This window comes from Drosophila kikkawai, chromosome 3R (assembly GCF_030179895.1).
Source record: "Drosophila kikkawai strain 14028-0561.14 chromosome 3R, DkikHiC1v2, whole genome shotgun sequence".
NCBI lineage: Eukaryota > Metazoa > Arthropoda > Insecta > Diptera > Drosophilidae > Drosophila > Drosophila kikkawai.
The window spans coordinates 35,494,333-35,510,031 of record NC_091731.1 but is presented as its reverse complement, the minus strand read 5'-3'; the positions used below and the strand labels follow the sequence as shown (position 1 = coordinate 35,510,031).

The 15,699-nt window shown below is 53.2% G+C and overlaps 6 protein-coding genes across 8 annotated transcripts; 4 read left to right on the top strand and 2 right to left on the bottom strand.

Moving 5' to 3' along the window:
• The first annotated feature begins 109 nt into the window (after positions 1-109).
• Positions 110-7,866, top strand: Sptz (zinc finger FYVE-type containing 26 spastizin). The gene is made up of 7 exons (XM_017182404.2): positions 110-445; positions 502-2,298; positions 2,363-3,638; positions 3,698-5,391; positions 5,450-6,799; positions 6,859-6,986; positions 7,045-7,866. The coding sequence occupies exons 1-7, from the start codon at positions 371-373 to the stop codon at positions 7,481-7,483; spliced, it is 6,759 nt and encodes a 2,252-aa protein (XP_017037893.1). The 5' UTR covers positions 110-370; the 3' UTR covers positions 7,484-7,866.
• Positions 7,858-8,654, top strand: Dtd (D-aminoacyl-tRNA deacylase). 3 transcript variants are annotated; one of them, XM_017182357.3, is made up of 4 exons: positions 7,858-8,009; positions 8,067-8,157; positions 8,223-8,455; positions 8,511-8,654. In XM_017182357.3, exons 1-4 carry the CDS (start codon positions 7,967-7,969, stop codon positions 8,618-8,620), a joined length of 477 nt encoding a protein of 158 aa, XP_017037846.1. In that variant the 5' UTR covers positions 7,858-7,966; the 3' UTR covers positions 8,621-8,654. The 3 variants fall into 3 exon arrangements, with proteins under 3 accessions (XP_017037846.1, XP_017037848.1, XP_017037847.1); XM_017182358.3 differs by having other exon boundaries at positions 7,870-8,009; positions 8,067-8,161; XM_017182359.2 differs by lacking the exon at positions 8,511-8,654 and having other exon boundaries at positions 8,067-8,161; positions 8,223-8,359.
• RpL24-like (ribosomal protein L24-like) lies at positions 8,650-9,466 on the bottom strand. Its single transcript, XM_017182356.3, has 2 exons — positions 9,300-9,466; positions 8,650-9,230 (listed from the first exon to the last, which is right to left on the bottom strand). The coding sequence occupies exons 1-2, from the start codon at positions 9,378-9,380 to the stop codon at positions 8,733-8,735; spliced, it is 579 nt and encodes a 192-aa protein (XP_017037845.1). The 5' UTR covers positions 9,381-9,466; the 3' UTR covers positions 8,650-8,732.
• Positions 9,467-9,559: 93 nt separating this feature from the next.
• On the top strand, positions 9,560-11,208 carry LOC108085719 (apyrase). The gene is made up of 2 exons (XM_017182442.3): positions 9,560-10,673; positions 10,737-11,208. Exons 1-2 carry the CDS (start codon positions 9,703-9,705, stop codon positions 11,032-11,034), a joined length of 1,269 nt encoding a protein of 422 aa, XP_017037931.1. The 5' UTR covers positions 9,560-9,702; the 3' UTR covers positions 11,035-11,208.
• Exd2 (Exonuclease 3'-5' domain-containing 2) lies at positions 11,182-13,285 on the bottom strand. Its single transcript, XM_017182440.3, has 3 exons — positions 12,988-13,285; positions 11,802-12,929; positions 11,182-11,671 (listed from the first exon to the last, which is right to left on the bottom strand). The coding sequence occupies exons 1-3, from the start codon at positions 13,200-13,202 to the stop codon at positions 11,263-11,265; spliced, it is 1,752 nt and encodes a 583-aa protein (XP_017037929.1). The 5' UTR covers positions 13,203-13,285; the 3' UTR covers positions 11,182-11,262.
• Positions 13,286-13,649: 364 nt separating this feature from the next.
• Positions 13,650-15,485, top strand: LOC108085689 (solute carrier family 35 member G1). Its single transcript, XM_070287123.1, has 3 exons — positions 13,650-13,800; positions 13,862-14,009; positions 14,088-15,485. Exon 3 carries the CDS (start codon positions 14,135-14,137, stop codon positions 15,176-15,178), a length of 1,044 nt encoding a protein of 347 aa, XP_070143224.1. The 5' UTR covers positions 13,650-13,800; positions 13,862-14,009; positions 14,088-14,134; the 3' UTR covers positions 15,179-15,485.
• The last annotated feature ends 214 nt before the right edge of the window (positions 15,486-15,699 follow it).

Below are 15,699 nucleotides of genomic sequence, written 5' to 3'. Positions count from 1 at the left end.
TACGTTGTTTAATTACGCGGCTTCTTTGAAACGGATAACCTCGCAGCTGATAAAATCGACCTATCGATAGCAATATCGAAGGTCTTGCAGCTCTAGTTGCTTTGTTATTATATGTTTCCAAGATTCGAATCCCTGGTCGCAGATAATATGTGGGTGTTTCTTATCGCCCGCCGCTCGCCCGTGGAAGTCTGAAGCCCGAACAGCTGCTCAGCGGAGCGCAGGGGCCGCCTGAACAAAAGCGAAAACAAAAAGCCAGCCCGCATCGAGATATATAGGCGAAATCGGCAATCAACGAACAATGAACCAGCGACTCTAGAAGAGCAGAGTACAGAAAGTTGGACTCCCGAGACAGAGCAACAGGTGACCCACAATGGCCGAGTTACAGGAGCTGAATCAGTGCCAACTACTGGACTTGCTGTCCACGGATCAGCGGCAGACTTTTGAGGTCAGTATTTGGAAGATCTCTAACCCCCTGCCTAGTTATTAATACCCTTCCTTCAGGCCTTTATACAGTGGCTTCATGGCAAGGCCAAGGGTCCCGTGCAAACCCATCAGACTGCCCTGCAAGCCATTCTCCAGACCTCACCCTATCCCGCCCTGCAGCTGCTGCAACTCCTGCAGGTCCACTCCAAGCTGCACATTGGACAAATCATAGCCGCCGTACTGCAACAGCTTCTAGCCGAGGGCGATGTCTCATCGTCGAGCTCCCTTTGTTTGCTGGCCAACTTTCCCGACAACATTTTGGAGGCGGCCACGCTTCGCCAGAAGCTAATGACGCGCCTGGCCAGTGAGTCAGCCAGCAAAGAGCATATATTGCTGGCTCTAATGGCCCGTGGCGAGGGCCATTTGCTGGAGGATGTGCTCCACGAAAAGCAGCTAACCATGCGGAGGCAATGCAGTAAGGCGACGCCACCCACCCGAGAGTTTGTGCTGTGGCTAGCCCTTGGCCACCAGGAGCACTTTGTGGCCACCATGTGCCAGCAGTTAAAGGATTTTGAGTGCTTCCAGGATCGCACGCTAAGGAATACCTTGCTTATCCTGCGCCTAGCCAATGAGTTTTCTTTGGGTACCCAGACCCTAGATGAGCTGGGATGCCTTGACAAGTGTCTGAAGGAGTTTGACCCGAGTGCAGTGCCCGAGGAGCTGCAAGAAGTGCACAAGTTCTTCTACGCCGACTTCCAGCGCCTGTCTACTATGCTCGATTTTCTGCAACCGCGGGAGGCGAGCAAAACCCTCAAAGTGGAGGCCCTGCTAAGGGCGCCGGGCGTGCTCACTCTGATCCATGACTACGGCATACGGTGCGAGCACCAGGAGCTGCTCAGCCTGCTGACGGACACTTATAAATGGCAGCTTCAGACTCCTTCGCTGAGGTGTCTCCATCAGCAGGAGACGGAGATCCTCAGCTACTACACCGCGCTCTGTCATGTCTATGAAATGATTCTGGATCAGGGCGAGCAGTCGACCAAGGCCAGGTTGATGCAGCTTTCCGGACAGATGAGGCAGCTACACCAGCTGGGCACATTGTGCTCCCTTCTAGAGGACATATTCCTTTTGGTCTTTCTGCGCTGGGAGCAGTTGGAGCAGAACCCTCAGAAGAGGAGAGAAGATCAACACGATGACGAGGAAGAGGATGATGACGAACAGTATGTGGATGATGATGTCACGAAACCACAGCGACCAGCCGCCAGTCACAGTCAGCGGACGCGTTATGGCTTCATTTGCCGCTCGCCATCGCTGCAGGCCCTCTTCACCTTCCTCCGAGCTTTTGTCACCAAAAAGCTGCACTCCCAAGATTACAAGTGTGCCGCCCAGCATCACCAGAGATTCCAGCGCCTCGTGGATGCCATTAGTGAGGCTTTGTGCAAATTGGGAGTCCTCAACAAGATCGATCAGTCTTTGGTGACTTCGGCACCTTCGCTCGGCTGCCTCCTGGAACCGGAACAGCTGCTGCAGTTGGTGCAACTGCACAGCACGGCCAAGGAGAAGGCCTCCAGCGATGACGAGAGCCGCGAACGCAGCAACCATGCCTCCAGCCTGAGCAGGAGGAAGGCCCGTAAGCAACGAAGGGCGGTTAGTTTCAGTGGGGCAGCCGTTTCAAAGACACCCGCAGACGGAGGACTCACCATGGAGCAGTACCGTGCCCGGGCGCAGTTACTCTCTGGCCAGGGCAGAAAAAACTCCTGTGTTACCTATCCCGGCGAGCGTTCCATTATTCCCAAGATGCTCAGCACGCCAGAGCAACTGGCTATCATGGCGCTGGCTCTTAAGAATTTCAATGATGTCAAGCAGATCATCGAGGTGAGTTTCCATAACCCTTAAATCCTTTTTTTTTTCCTATTAGAATTGCTCTTTGTCCTGGCAGACCTTTCACCTTGAACAGAGCCAGCTTAGTCGGGAGCTTCAGTTCATGGAGCAGCAGCAGCTGGTCAAGCAAAAGCTGGCCTCTATTTATGCCAACTATCAGGATTTAGAGGCGCGACACCCAAACTCGGAAGAGACCACCGTGGAACAGATCAAGGGCGTGGCAGCCAAGGGCTTTGAGCTGTCCAAGATCATCAGCGTGGTTGACAACTTTGCCCAGGCTCAACGCCTGCAGCAGAATCCCGAGCTAAAGGCGCTCATCCTGCGGCATCAGTCGGGTTTCCTTCAACAATTCGAAGAGCGCAACTTAAACGCTTTGATTATTTGCGATCTTATTGTCAACCTAGGCTTCAACCGGGAGATTACCAGCAATCTTCTCTTAGTTATCCGTCGTCAGCAGCAGCTCAAGGTAACTGGCGACGAGGCCATCTCCAGCTCCAACTCCACAGAGATTGGAGCCATGAATCTCCTACAAAACCTGTGCGAGTGCATGCGTCTCTTGGAACGATCTGGCCAGCAGCCTGCTCTGAATGAGCTGCTCTCCCGGCACAGCTATCCTCTTAGGCCTTCGGTTTTGGCCATGCAGCTTCAGCGGGAGGCTGCTTTTCAAACTGTATACAACCGGGAGCCTGGAGAGTACTCCCATGGTCAGGAGCTAAGGGGTAATGCCGGACACTTTCAGCAGTTTCGATCGCGTTGGAACTACTATGCCCGCTTCTGCAGCTATGTCCAGCAGTTAGCACGCCTCCTGCAGCTCAGAGATCCCCATCTGGAGTATCACAACACGCAGCTCCTCAGAAACGATCCCTACGAAGTCATAGGAGAGCTGATCTATGAGTGTGGAATCACCCCGCTAGAGATTGAGTCGAGTGTTACCGCACTTCACCTGAATCTCGTCCATGTGATTGCCTTGAATATATGTCCCCAGTTGGGTGAAGAAGGCATGACTCTTACTAGGAAAACACCTCGGGTAGTGTCGCCACAAAAGCAGGAATCCATCCACAACTACATAGCCCAGCACAACCAGCTGCTGGCCCAGATCCTGCAGGCAGTGCAAATGGGCAGTCTGCCGGAGAGCCAGGTAGGCTTGGACTTCTCCTGTCTGGGGCATGTGATGCTGCTGCCGGAGGTGGAGTGCCTGGCCAGCATATACGAAGATAATCGAGTGCTGGCCGCCTTGAATACCTACAAGTTGGACAGTGCTAGCCTGGAGAAGGTAGTGCCTGATAGGGAGCTGCTGCTGCAGATCCTGCTGCTGGGCATGGGTAATCAATCAGGTGAGTGGAGACCCCTTGGGGTTCCTTAAATTTCTTGCTTCATCCTCTGTTTTTTTCAGAATCTCAAGAGCAACTCAAGACCAGAATCAACCGCCTGATTGCTGACCTCATCAAGCAGGATCCTCGCCACATCCAGCTGGTGGTGCACATGACTGACCTTGGCTTGCGTGCCAGCCTGCTGAAGGAGCACTTTACCCGCATCTCCAGCAGCCAGCTGGCCAAGGAGCTCATCGAAAGGACAGTGCAGCATCACAGGGCCGCCAAGGAGATCCCGCCTCTGCTGCGCTCCCAGCTGGAGCACACTCTCTCGGACATAAACATCTACGCCAAAGTCTCGGCTCTGCTCCAGTTCGAGAGCTGGCCGCAGGCCTATGACTTTGGCCGCCATACGCCCAACGTGATCTTTGAGCAGTTGCTCCAACGGCGTCGCTTTGGCTTGTGCCTCGAGTGGAGCCGCGTGGTCTACCTGGCCGGGTCGGCGGGCCAGCAACGGGTGTGCCTTCTCACCCTGCTAGATGCTCTCTTGGAACTCAGGGATGGCGAGGAAGTGGACGAGAACCTGCTGGGCATTGTGGAGATGTTTCCACCCAGCTGCCTGGTGAACTTTCTCGACACGCACAAGGACAAGTTGAGGTCGCTGCCGCTGCTGCAGTGGGTAATTGATTACCTGGAGGGTCATGCCCGTGATCCAAGGCTGTACAGGAACTATCAGCTCTCGTTGGAGCTGCTCCGGCAAATGGCAGCTCCGGAGCGATTGCAGTTTTGGAAGCTACTCCGTCATCCTCTGCTGATTGTGGAGCAGCTGGTCATGAATGCCCGCTTCGAGCTTCTGGGCAAGCTCCTGGAGGCAGCTCGCAGGAAGTTGCTGAAGGAGAAACCTCTGGGTCCTTGTCCCTACTGCTTCGAGAAGCGCGGTCATGTCTACGACATTCAGGCCACTTCATCGCCTGGAGCAGGCGGAGGATCTGCGTCTAAAGTGCGCTTCCAACTGGGACAGACCACTTCGGAAGCCTTCATCCTGCTGAACTTCAACTCCTACCAGCAGGATCACTTCGTGGGCCAGGAGTGCTTGGATCTGCTTTTACGGATTTACGCCAGCAAGGCCTTGGACTACCATGTGGCCAATCTGAGGGCCGACTCCGAGCCCAGTTCCCTGGGCACGGATGTCCAGAACTCGCTGGATTCCCTTTGCGGCGCCTTCGTAATGCCCAAGCAGGCTCCCAACCGCCAGCAATGGACACGGGACGAGGAGGCCACTCACTGCATGTGCTGTCGCCGGGCTGCCTTTACCATGCTGATGCGTCGCCATCACTGCCGTCGCTGCGGACGGGTGGTGTGCTATGCCTGCTCCACCCATCGCATGCGCATCCCAGAGCTGTACGACGAACTGGAGGTGAGGATTTGTAATGATTGCGCCAGCAGCTCGGCTCCGAAAGACCAGGGAGATGGTGTCTCCAGCGACAGAAGCACTGTCTCCGGATCGGGCTCCTCTACGAATGGCGGCGAAGTCTGCAAGTGGCGTCTCAGCGGGATCATCACCCATGACAAACTCCTGCGCGAGGAGTTCAGCTACGAGCACGCTCCCAGTGTGGCCCTCAGCTTGTCTATACTCCGGCATCACGTAGAGCAGAGGAGCTGCGTGGAGCTGTTGCTCTTTCACTGCCGCAAGCTGGAGAAGCTCATCATGCCGAATCCGGAGGTGGACTATGGCCTGGTGGCCAAAATGATCAACTGCCTGGCCTTTGCCGCAAAGGTGAGTACTTTTTTGGACTTTAAATATATTATTTTCCTGGGAAATTTCTAAAATTAAGGTTCGCGGTGCTCCTGGCGAGTTTGAAAACATTCGCGAGCACTCGGAGATCGTCATGGCTGTGGTCCAGCAGGGCTGTGAGTCACTGATACCAGCCGGACCCCTGAACAACCACAATCTGCGCAAGCTGGCCGATGCCTTGGTGGAGGCTGAGCACTGGACTTTGGCTTTGGAGGTGCATCTCAAGTTTGGCTTCGCCACCACTGGGGTGATGGCTGCCCATGGCCTGGCCTGCCTGCGAGCTGGTTGCTACGAGGCAGCCCGCGAGAAGTTTGCCCACTGCATGACGCGGCTCTCCAACGAGCAGATGAACAGCAGCATCTACAAGTCCATTTTTGGAGGCACTACCTCGGCCACCGAGAGCTGCCCCACCCTGCCAAAGAAGCGACCACAAAGGGGTCCTGCTTTGCTTCAGGAAATTCTCCTGCTGATTGCCTCAATGCCACAGGCACAGCCCCAGCCGGAGACCCTGCACCGGGCCTCGCTCATCCGCAGCTCGAATTCCTCTCTAGCCTCACTGTTTTCGCGACGCCGCGAACCCTATGTCCAGCAGCGACCGCTCCAGGAGCCGGCTCTAAATGTGATGAACGCTTTGGCCGGCATCAGGAATATAGCCAAGGGAAATTACGGCGGACAGATACCACCCAGCGAGGAGGGACGTCGCCAGGAGCGAGGTTTCGAGGAGTCCCTGCACTATGTCCTCACCTACGGCAGCCACGGCGACATCCTGACCTTCCTGATGCGGCGCGAGGAGCTGCGCGCAGCCCTGCGCTATTGGCAGCTCCAGCAGCTGGACGCGGATCTCTTCATTCAGCACATCTTTCAGCCACAGCTGCAAGGCGGCAGCTTGCCACTTCTAGTAGACGAACTGCAGCAGCTGGATGATCCGCAGCTCAGCTCGTGGCGTCTGCCGCTGTTGCAGACCTGCCGCCACCTAGAGCAGCAGCAGCAACTCAACTCCCTCTACCAGCTCCAGCTTCTGCTCAAGGATCCCATCAGGGCCAGCATGACGTGCGTGAAGTTCTACGCTTTGAACTGCGAGAACTTCCAGAAGATGCAGGCCAATGCCCAGCACTTGGTCTCGGCACACATGCACCTACAGGGGGAGCTGGATCTAGCCGAGTGGGAGCACCTGCAGCGACAGCAACAGCAGCAGCAGGGAAGGCGTGGCAGTGGAGCAAGTGCAGCCAGCGTGAGAGGTGCCTGCTTTGCCATGCAAATGGATGCGAGGGCTTTGAATGGACACATCAACACCATAAGGCGGCAGCTGGAGGTGGCCAAGTTTCTGGCGAAATGCGAGAGGGAACAGTCGCCGGATGAGCCGCTAAGAACCATCCAAACGCTGAAGCAGGTAAGAGGAAAAGGTTGATAGGACTTAGTAAACTTTACCAAGCGGAGTTCTCCTTGAAGATCCGTCTAGAGTCCAATCGAGGCACCCTGCCCACGCTGTTTGAAGGTCCCGCAGATCGCATCCAACTGTCCATTCTGGTTCTGCTTTGCGGCAAAAACATAGACGAGGGATTTGGACTGGCCTACGGGTAAACTAAAGGTTTGTGTTAAGCCCTTGATCATGATATATCCTCCATATATTTCCAGTATAATCCAGGACTACAAGTTGGCCACCATCAAGGTGTTTGGTGCCACTGCCAAATACCTGGCCCGTAATCAGCGTCTGGCTGAGGTGGAACGCCTCCTAGACTGTATTGGCAGCAACAATGGCGGCGGTATCTCTGCGGAGTCCGATGAGATCCTCTCCATTGCCATCAATTCCGCCGTGCACAGCAATGCCCCCGAGACGAAGCACACGCTGGACCGGCTTATCAATCGCATCGGCAGTGTGGAGCTTCGCATTTCCTCCTACATTTACATCGGACAGCTCAAGTCCGCCTATCTTTTAGCCAACAAGCACGAGCGCCTGATGGACATCCGGAGAATCCTGCGGCAGGCGGAACTCACCGGCCAGGTGCACATCAAGAAGCTGTGCGAGATGAAGCTCCAGCTCAGTGGCACCGCCCACGCCTCTGTGATAACGTAACCCCTCGGGCAATACCCACTTACAATTAGTTTTAAAAATCAGAGGTAGCCACAGGCTGTGATAGGGCGATTAATAGATATCTCTCAAGAAGCCTGTCCAAGCTCAATCAAATTGAGATGAAACTAGGTTGCTTTATCAAAGCCTTCGATTGGAACGCCTCCTATATACTCTCTGTCTGGGCTAGAATAGGAAATCTTTTTTAACTTAGAATTTAACAATTAGATACAATTTTAATCTTTCCAAAGGGCCAGCTAGTATTCCACCCCTCGAGCTCAAAGACTCTCCCCACTAACCAAATTATATTATATTGATTGTATTTGTATTATCTCAATGTTGCCGATTTTTATATCAAATTATACCTGTTATATGTTTATTTACACGAACCGCTCGAGTTTGAATTTCTCGGGGGTTTCCAGCACTGATTTCGGGTTAGTTTCCAGCACTGAACCGACTGAAGTTCGGAATATATAGAAATATCGGGCAATGCGGGCGGTTATACAAAGGGTTAGGGCCGCCAAAGTGACGGGTATGTCTGGATCAAAAGGATAACACCAATTGAAAAGCTGACAAACCCTTCTCCTAGTGCTAGATGAGCTGGTGTCCTCCATTGGGCCAGGCCTGTGCGTGCTGGTGGGCATAAAGGCCAGCGATACCGCCACAGATGTCGACTACCTGTAGGTAATTCCTGCCAAAAACAACCACAACCACATCGTCTTTGACACCACTATACCCCTTTTAGGGTACGCAAGATCCTGGCCCTGCGTTTATTCGAAGAGGAGGGCAAGCGCTGGCAAAAGTCCGTCAAGGACTTGAGCCTGGAGATTCTGTGCGTGTCGCAGTTCACACTATACCACCGGCTGAAGGGTAACAAGCCGGATTTCTCGGCGGCCATGAAGGGCGAGGAGGCCCAGCAACTGTACAATCAATTCCTAGAGCGCCTGGGGCAGTCCTACGACAGCAGCAAGATTAAAGGTGGGTCTGACTGTCAGGCTTCTCCTCCAGCGCTTAATCCGGTTCCCTCCCACAGATGGCAAATTCGGAGCCTACATGCAGGTGCACATAGAGAACGACGGACCCGTGACCATCAATCTGGAGTCACCGGAGCAGAAGCAACCCGGCGAGGCGGTGGACAAGTGAGGTCCAGAAATAAAGGCAACGCTTTCAACTTTTATGTACCACGGGGTTTTTATTGTTATGTTGTGTATTTTATATAGCAAGCGTCCTAAAACTAAAATCAGTGTACGAGTCCTTAGGCTTCTAACATCTCCAGATCCTCGATTCCCATTCCCTCCTCGAGCCTCTTCTCGAGTTCGCGCGCATCCACGTAGGTGATCTTCTCCTCGGGCAGGTCCTCCTCCTCCATGAGGGCAGCTTCCTCGGCCGCCTCCTTGGCGCGTCGCTCCCTGAGGCCAGCGGCCGGCGAACGGATGAGGGACATGTTGCGCTGCACATCCTTGACATCCATATGGATCTCCATCTCGCGGCCCTTGCGGAGGCGTTCCATCACAAAGTGGTTGGTGCGACGCTCCTTGATCTCCGTCACGCGCTTGATGGCCACCAGCGCCTTCTGCCAGGTCTCGCGGCTGTATTTGATGGGCACGTTGCGGCGCTTCTCAAACTCAAAGCTGGAGTCGATGGCCAGCTCCTTGCCGGCGGCCTTGCGGTGCGCCTTGGTCCAGCCGACCTTGCGGGGGTTCTTCTTTCGCTTGAAGGCCTTGTGGCACTTGCCCCGACAGAACTTGAAGATCTACGGATACACAGGAAATCAAAATAAACATCCAAGTCCTGGCTTAATTTCGGAGTAAGTTGCTCTCACCTTGCAATCATTACGCACGAAGTTCACCCCGTGGCCAGGGTATATCTTGCTGGAGCAAAAATAACACGTTTCGATGCGCATTTTCGCAAATTACGAAGAATAATCTGCGAAAAAAACAAAACGCAAACAGCCAGCACGTGTGCTGCTGAAGAAGAAGAACGAAGATGTATCGATATCGAGAGTGTGACCATTTTGTCGATATAAACGTCGACATTTCCTATCGATTTCCAAGGCTATCAATGCTATCTCACCTCTAAGCGTCTGGGTTGAGCCAACAGCTGTTGCGCCAGCTGAGCACCCTTGGCCGCCCTGGTCACACCGCGCCAGCATCCAAACAACACTCCACAGACGGAGAAAACCCGACACATCACCGCCGAGATCTTGCTGACGTGCGACCAGCTAGATGCAGAGCCAGAGCCCCGCTTTCGCCTACAAGGAACGGGAACTCGCCGATCACTCGCCGCGCGCCATGTATATGCGCGACTGGCGGTCGGCCCTGCGAACGCCCACGTACAGGATCGGGAATCGGACGGTGCGCTTCAACTACCACTTCGCTCTGCTGATAGCCTGCGCCCTTGGCTTGGTCCTGCTCTTCTACTTTGCCCGCCAGGGCTCGCAGTCGTCCTCCGACGGCTACTGGCTGCGTCGCAGCTTCGCGAATGCCCGCAGCCTGGACAATGGGCCTGGGGGCCAAATCTACAATGCCACATATCCACTCACACCCCCGATGGTGCTGCGTGGCGGGGTGATCAACTACCGGATAGCTATGATCGCCGACTTGGACACCAACTCCAAGTTGAAGAAGAGCGACGGCAGCAGTACGTGGCAGAGCTACCTCAAGAAGGGCTACCTCACCTACACGGTGGCCAGGGCGGAGATCCAAATCAGCTGGGACGATGGGGCGCCCACAGTCCTGGAATCTGCATTTGCCCTTAAGGGTCGTGGCATGGAGCTCTCCGAGCTGGTGACCTTCAACGGCCGCCTGCTCAGCTTCGACGACCGCACCGGATTGATATACGAAATAGTTAACGACAAGCCCATTCCCTGGGTGATCCTGCTGGATGGCGACGGGCACAGTGCCAAGGGGTTCAAGTCCGAATGGGCCACGGTGAAGCAGCAGACCCTCTACGTGGGCTCCATGGGCAAGGAGTGGACGACGAGTGCGGGCGACTTCGAGAACTACAATCCCATGTACGTAAAGGCGATCACGCCCAGCGGCGAGGTTCGATCCCTGAACTGGGTGGATAACTTCAAGCAGCTGAGGCTGCAGTCGCAACAGATATCCCGGCCGGGCTACATGATCCACGAGAGTGGGGCCTGGTCGGAAGAGAAGCAGCGCTGGTTCTTTTTGCCCCGACGATGTTCCAAGGACAAGTAGGATTTATTTAAGCTAAGGAATCCAGGGAATACCCCGATAATATTTGCATTTTGTTACAGATACAACGAGACCAAGGATGAGCACATGGGCTGCAATGTCCTAGTCTCTGCCGACGAGAAGTTCAGCCAGATCGAGACGGTGCGCCTTGATCCTGAGAACACAATGCCAACGCATGGCTTCTCCAGCTTCAAGTTCCTGCCCGGCACCGATGACTCCATCATTGTGGCCCTCAAATCCGAGGAGCTGAATGGCAAAACCGCCACCTTCATCACAGCCTTCGATACTACGGGCAAGACCCTGCTGCCCGAGGTGCGGATCGAGACGGAGTACAAGTACGAGGGCTTCGAGTTCATTTAGCTCGAGTTGGCTCCACTCCAGTTCCAAGCGTGTACATAATGTATTAATGCCCCCATATACAGTAAGCTTTATATTTATAGTTAGTCCAGAGATGCTCAGCTCATGACCCGTGTGACTCCTTGTCTTGTCTTTGTACCATAGCACAAATCAAATTTTAGTTTATGTTTAATGAAATTGAATTAAAAAAACGTACAAAGCCCTTGGCATAAACTCAACAAAGACACATGATCATTCGACCTTGGGTCTCACATCCACTCCTGCCACCTGCAGATCGGCTTCGTCCACGCGTCCCTCGCTGGCTCGCACCTCCAGGCGGTCGGCATTGTGGTTGACATTCCACAGATCGGGCAGAAAGCGTGGCTGCATGGCGTGCAGGAAGTGCTCTCTCCACAGTCGCTCCAGCTCCACCAGACCGCCGAATTGCTGGCGGTAGCGTTCCACCACCCGCTCTCCATGCTGGCAATAGTCTGTATTCTCCACGCGGTATTCCACGCTGGCCGCCTGCCGCAGCAGCTCCTCTGTTATCTCTGTTTGGTCCGCGTAGAAGTCGAGAAGGGTTCTACGCATTTCAGCCACCTTTGCAGCGGGTATTTTCGAGCCGTGTTGGAGGAGAGCATTGCCAGCGGATTGGACGCGTCTGGAAGGGGAAAGATATCATTTTAGGAAAAACAAAACATTTTTAAAGATGTTTCGGAAGTGACGCTTAACTTGGCTGATAAAAACTAGACAAGATGACTTCTCCCCAGAATTTGTGCGAGAGTACTCACCGCAGCTCCGGATCAATTCGATACTTCTCGTGTCCTTCTCCATTCTTGAAAGGAGCCTCACACTGGACAGCCAGCTTTGTGCGTATCCGCAGATCTGAGATATTGCTCAACTGGTGGCAGGTGGGGCACAAAAGCAGCACGTCATGTGAGGTGTGTGACTTCATGACCAGCGGAAAGTGCTTTCTGTACTCCCTTGGCACCACATTCTTCCGTATATACGCATCCCGATCGCCGCAAACGACGCACTGGTTCTCCTTGGGCGTCTGATAGTAGCGACCCACATCACCCACCGCTCGACCCGCTGGCTCAAAATTCAGGCGCACTGTGAAGGGCTCCTCGCTGATCCGAGTGCCCAGATTTTGATCCAAATACCAGGACGCCTTGCGTCTGTCAATGGTGCACAGGAGTTCGCCATCTGGCGCCTGGAGCAGGCAGTTGTCGTAGAAGGTCTTCGACTGGGTGGTCATGGTTCGGCATGGCTGCTTCTTGGGCAGCAGTTTCTTCGACTTGGAGGCTCCTGCGTTTTTCGTGCGGGTGACTCCGTTGCCGGTGAGGCTGAGAGAGAAGCCCTTGGTGAAGTCCACGTCCAGGAAGGGTTCGAACTTGTTGTGCAGCTTTTGGGCGTCCAGCGATCGGCGATCCCAGAAGTTTCTTGGTTCCAGATCCCTCGAGAGCTTTTGATAAATGGCCACGGCCACCAGGGCATCGTTGGCGGCATAATTCAGTTGAGCAGGCTCCAGTTGCTTGGCCTCCCAGTTGGAGCAAGCCAGGCGCCAGTTCTTGTCCAGAGTATAGTTCAGGTGTGTCTGCGACAGCTTTCCCAGGCCCTCGGGCTTGTGACCCGCCATGACGCACAGGAAGCGCAAATCCAGGGTGCTGGCCACGCCAACTCCATAGTCGTGGGACAGCTTCACGGCGTCCTCCTGCGGGGCCACGCCCACCTTGATGACAGCGTCATCCTCTAGCAACTCCCGCAGGTCCTTGGGTATCTGCTTCATGTGGCACAGGCGGAACAGGGCGCACAGACCCCGATGGGAGCTGAGCTGGAGGAGGGCCACCGGGCGCCGGCTGCCGCCAACCGTGATCCATTCGCAGTCGAATCCCAAGACCTTGAAGCTCTGGCAGTGTCTGAAGCGAGGCTTGGGTAAGTCACTGAATTTCACAAGAAGTATGCCGCATTACTCACTGTTTCAGTTCATTGATAACCCATTGCGTGGCCGGATCCTGAGCGGAATTTATGATTTCTATGCGCCGATGGGGCAGCAAACTGTCTGTTGGCCATATTCGACGCAGTGGAATCAGCAGCTTCTGCCTGTGACGTACCAGGACGTAAACCAGGCCCACACCGGCGGCTACAATTGCCCATTTCTTGGAGCCCACCACTCCAGACTCCTTGCTCATAGTTTTCTTTTTGGGACAGTGGGCTGCCAACTCGGTTTTGGAATTAAGGTTGGAAAATTAGCTAGAAAAAGCTATAACTTTATTTTTTAAAATGATGTGTAACTCAAAACATAAATTCATGACTGTGCCATAAAACTGTGAAAAAATGCATTTAAATTTAATATGCAGGCAATTATCCTTATAACAACTGACGCAATAGCGCATTCCAAATTAAATTTAATGCATATTTTGCTTAGTTATGATCTTTCAAGTTTTGACTCTTAAAAATTATCATATAAAATTATGGATAATATTTAAATTAAATTGCATACTGAATTTAATTTAAATAATATCCATAATTTTATTTATTTTTATAATAATTTATAATCTTATAAAAATTAACTCAGAACAGCATTCCGATTTGAATTTAATGGATTTCAGGAGTCATGGATTTCAATATTTTCAGATTTATAAATTTAAATGATCAAAAATATTAAAAGAAAAAACGCCAAATGTCAAAATCACGCTGAAAACTGTAAATAGACCGTTATTAAGAAGCCATATCCTGCAGGCTGGCAGCACTGGTGGCCCAGTGTTAGTCCAAGGGGTGGCAGCACTGGTGCGCAGGCTTTTGCCAATCGCCGTTTGCAAAAAGATTTAAAATGTTTAATTAAATATAGACGCCGCGGGCAAACAATGAATAAAACTCTGTGAAACGGGCGGCGGGGAAGCGATGTGCATGTGAAGCTTGCGAAAAGGCGGCAGCAGAGAGCAGGCAGGAGCCAAAATAAGGGAAAGCAGCCAACCAAATCGATTTTTTCAGTGCAGGTGAGACACTAAAACCGTTGGTTGCCACACACACACACGCACCCCCAAAAGTACACACACTAATGCAGATGATTGCAGGATGCTGAAATTTTAAAAGGATCGACTTTAGCCAAAAAACCGTTAAAATGCCGGAAAATCTGGAGCTGCAGCAGTTCCAGGAGAGTGCCCCGCCCCCCGACCCAGCCCCCCGCTGGCTGGAGCGCCTGCAGCGGCGCCTGGGGGCCAATTGTCCTTACCTCGGCATCCTGCTGGCAACGCTCTCCTCGCTCTTCTTCTCCCTCTGCTCGGTGATTGTCAAGGGACTGGTGGACGTGAATCCCATGGAGCTGGCCTCCTTCCGCTTCGTGGGAGTACTGCTGCCGGCGCTCCCGATCCTGATTTACACGCGACAGCCGGTATTTCCGGAGGGCAAGCGGGTCATCCTGCTGCTGCGGTGCTTCATGGGCACCACGGGCCTGATGCTCAGCTTCTACGCCTTCCGGCACATGCCCCTGGCGGACGCCAGCGTCATCATCTTCTCCACGCCCGTTTTCGTGGCCATTTTCGCGCGCGCCTTCCTCAAGGAGCCGTGCACGCTGTTCAATGTGCTGACCATCAACCTGACTCTGGTGGGAGTGGTGCTCATCACCAGGCCTCCGTTCTTCTTCGGCGGGTCGGGCGAGAGTGAGGATGTGTCCGGCAAGACGTACGATATCTGGGGACCGGTGGCCGCCATTTCGTCCACGCTTTTTGGCGCCAACGTCTACATACTGCTGCGGGCGCTGAAGAACCTGCACTTCTCCGTGATCATGACCAATTTCGGAACCATCGCTCTGGTCTACACCCTCATCGTGTGCGGTTCCATCGGCGCTGTATGCTGGCCCAGCTGCGGACGGGATCGCTGGCTGGTGGTGGTGCTGGGCGTGTTTAGCTTCCTGGGCCAGATTCTGCTCACCCTTTCGCTGCAGATTGAACAGGCCGGACCGGTGGCCATTGCCCGCTGTGCGGACATCGTCTTCGCCTTCGTCTGGCAGATGCTCTTCTTCGGGGAGACGCCCACAGCCTACTCCCTGGTGGGTGCCGTCATGGTGATGGGATCCGTGGTACTGACGGCCCTCAAGAAGTGGGCGGGCACTCTGCCACGCGAGTCCTCGCTGCGGAAGCGGTTCAGGCTCATCCTGCTGGAATAAAAGTGTTCCACTTCGATCGAAGAAGTTCGCGGTTTCTCCCCGTCTCACCATCGTTCTCACCTAATCCCTGCCAGAACCAGGCATCGAACCAGTTCATTCACCGTAGACTTAACTTATATCAAGGCTCAGATCGTAGTTTAATCAATAAAAAAGAAGAAGGATCGCGTGATATCCACTCCACTCTCAATGAAAATACTCGTAGTGCGCGTTTAGTTTAGCCAATTTCGCCGATTTGTTGTTTTGTACATTGTTATACATGCTTACAAATACTATAATAAATACGACTTATGAGTAAATATGTTTCGCGGTAAAAAATAAAATTAAATTAAAATAAATTAAAAAATTAAACCAGAATTGGGAGGAAATATATCGATTTTAAGACATAATTTCTATTATAATGTGATTTTTTTAGGAGAAATTTTACATTCGAAAACATTGGCGGGTAAAATTCGAAAGGAACAAAATGTATCCTTTCAACTGCAGCTGGTCACACTTGAATAGTCCTTAAAGCGGTCATGGCG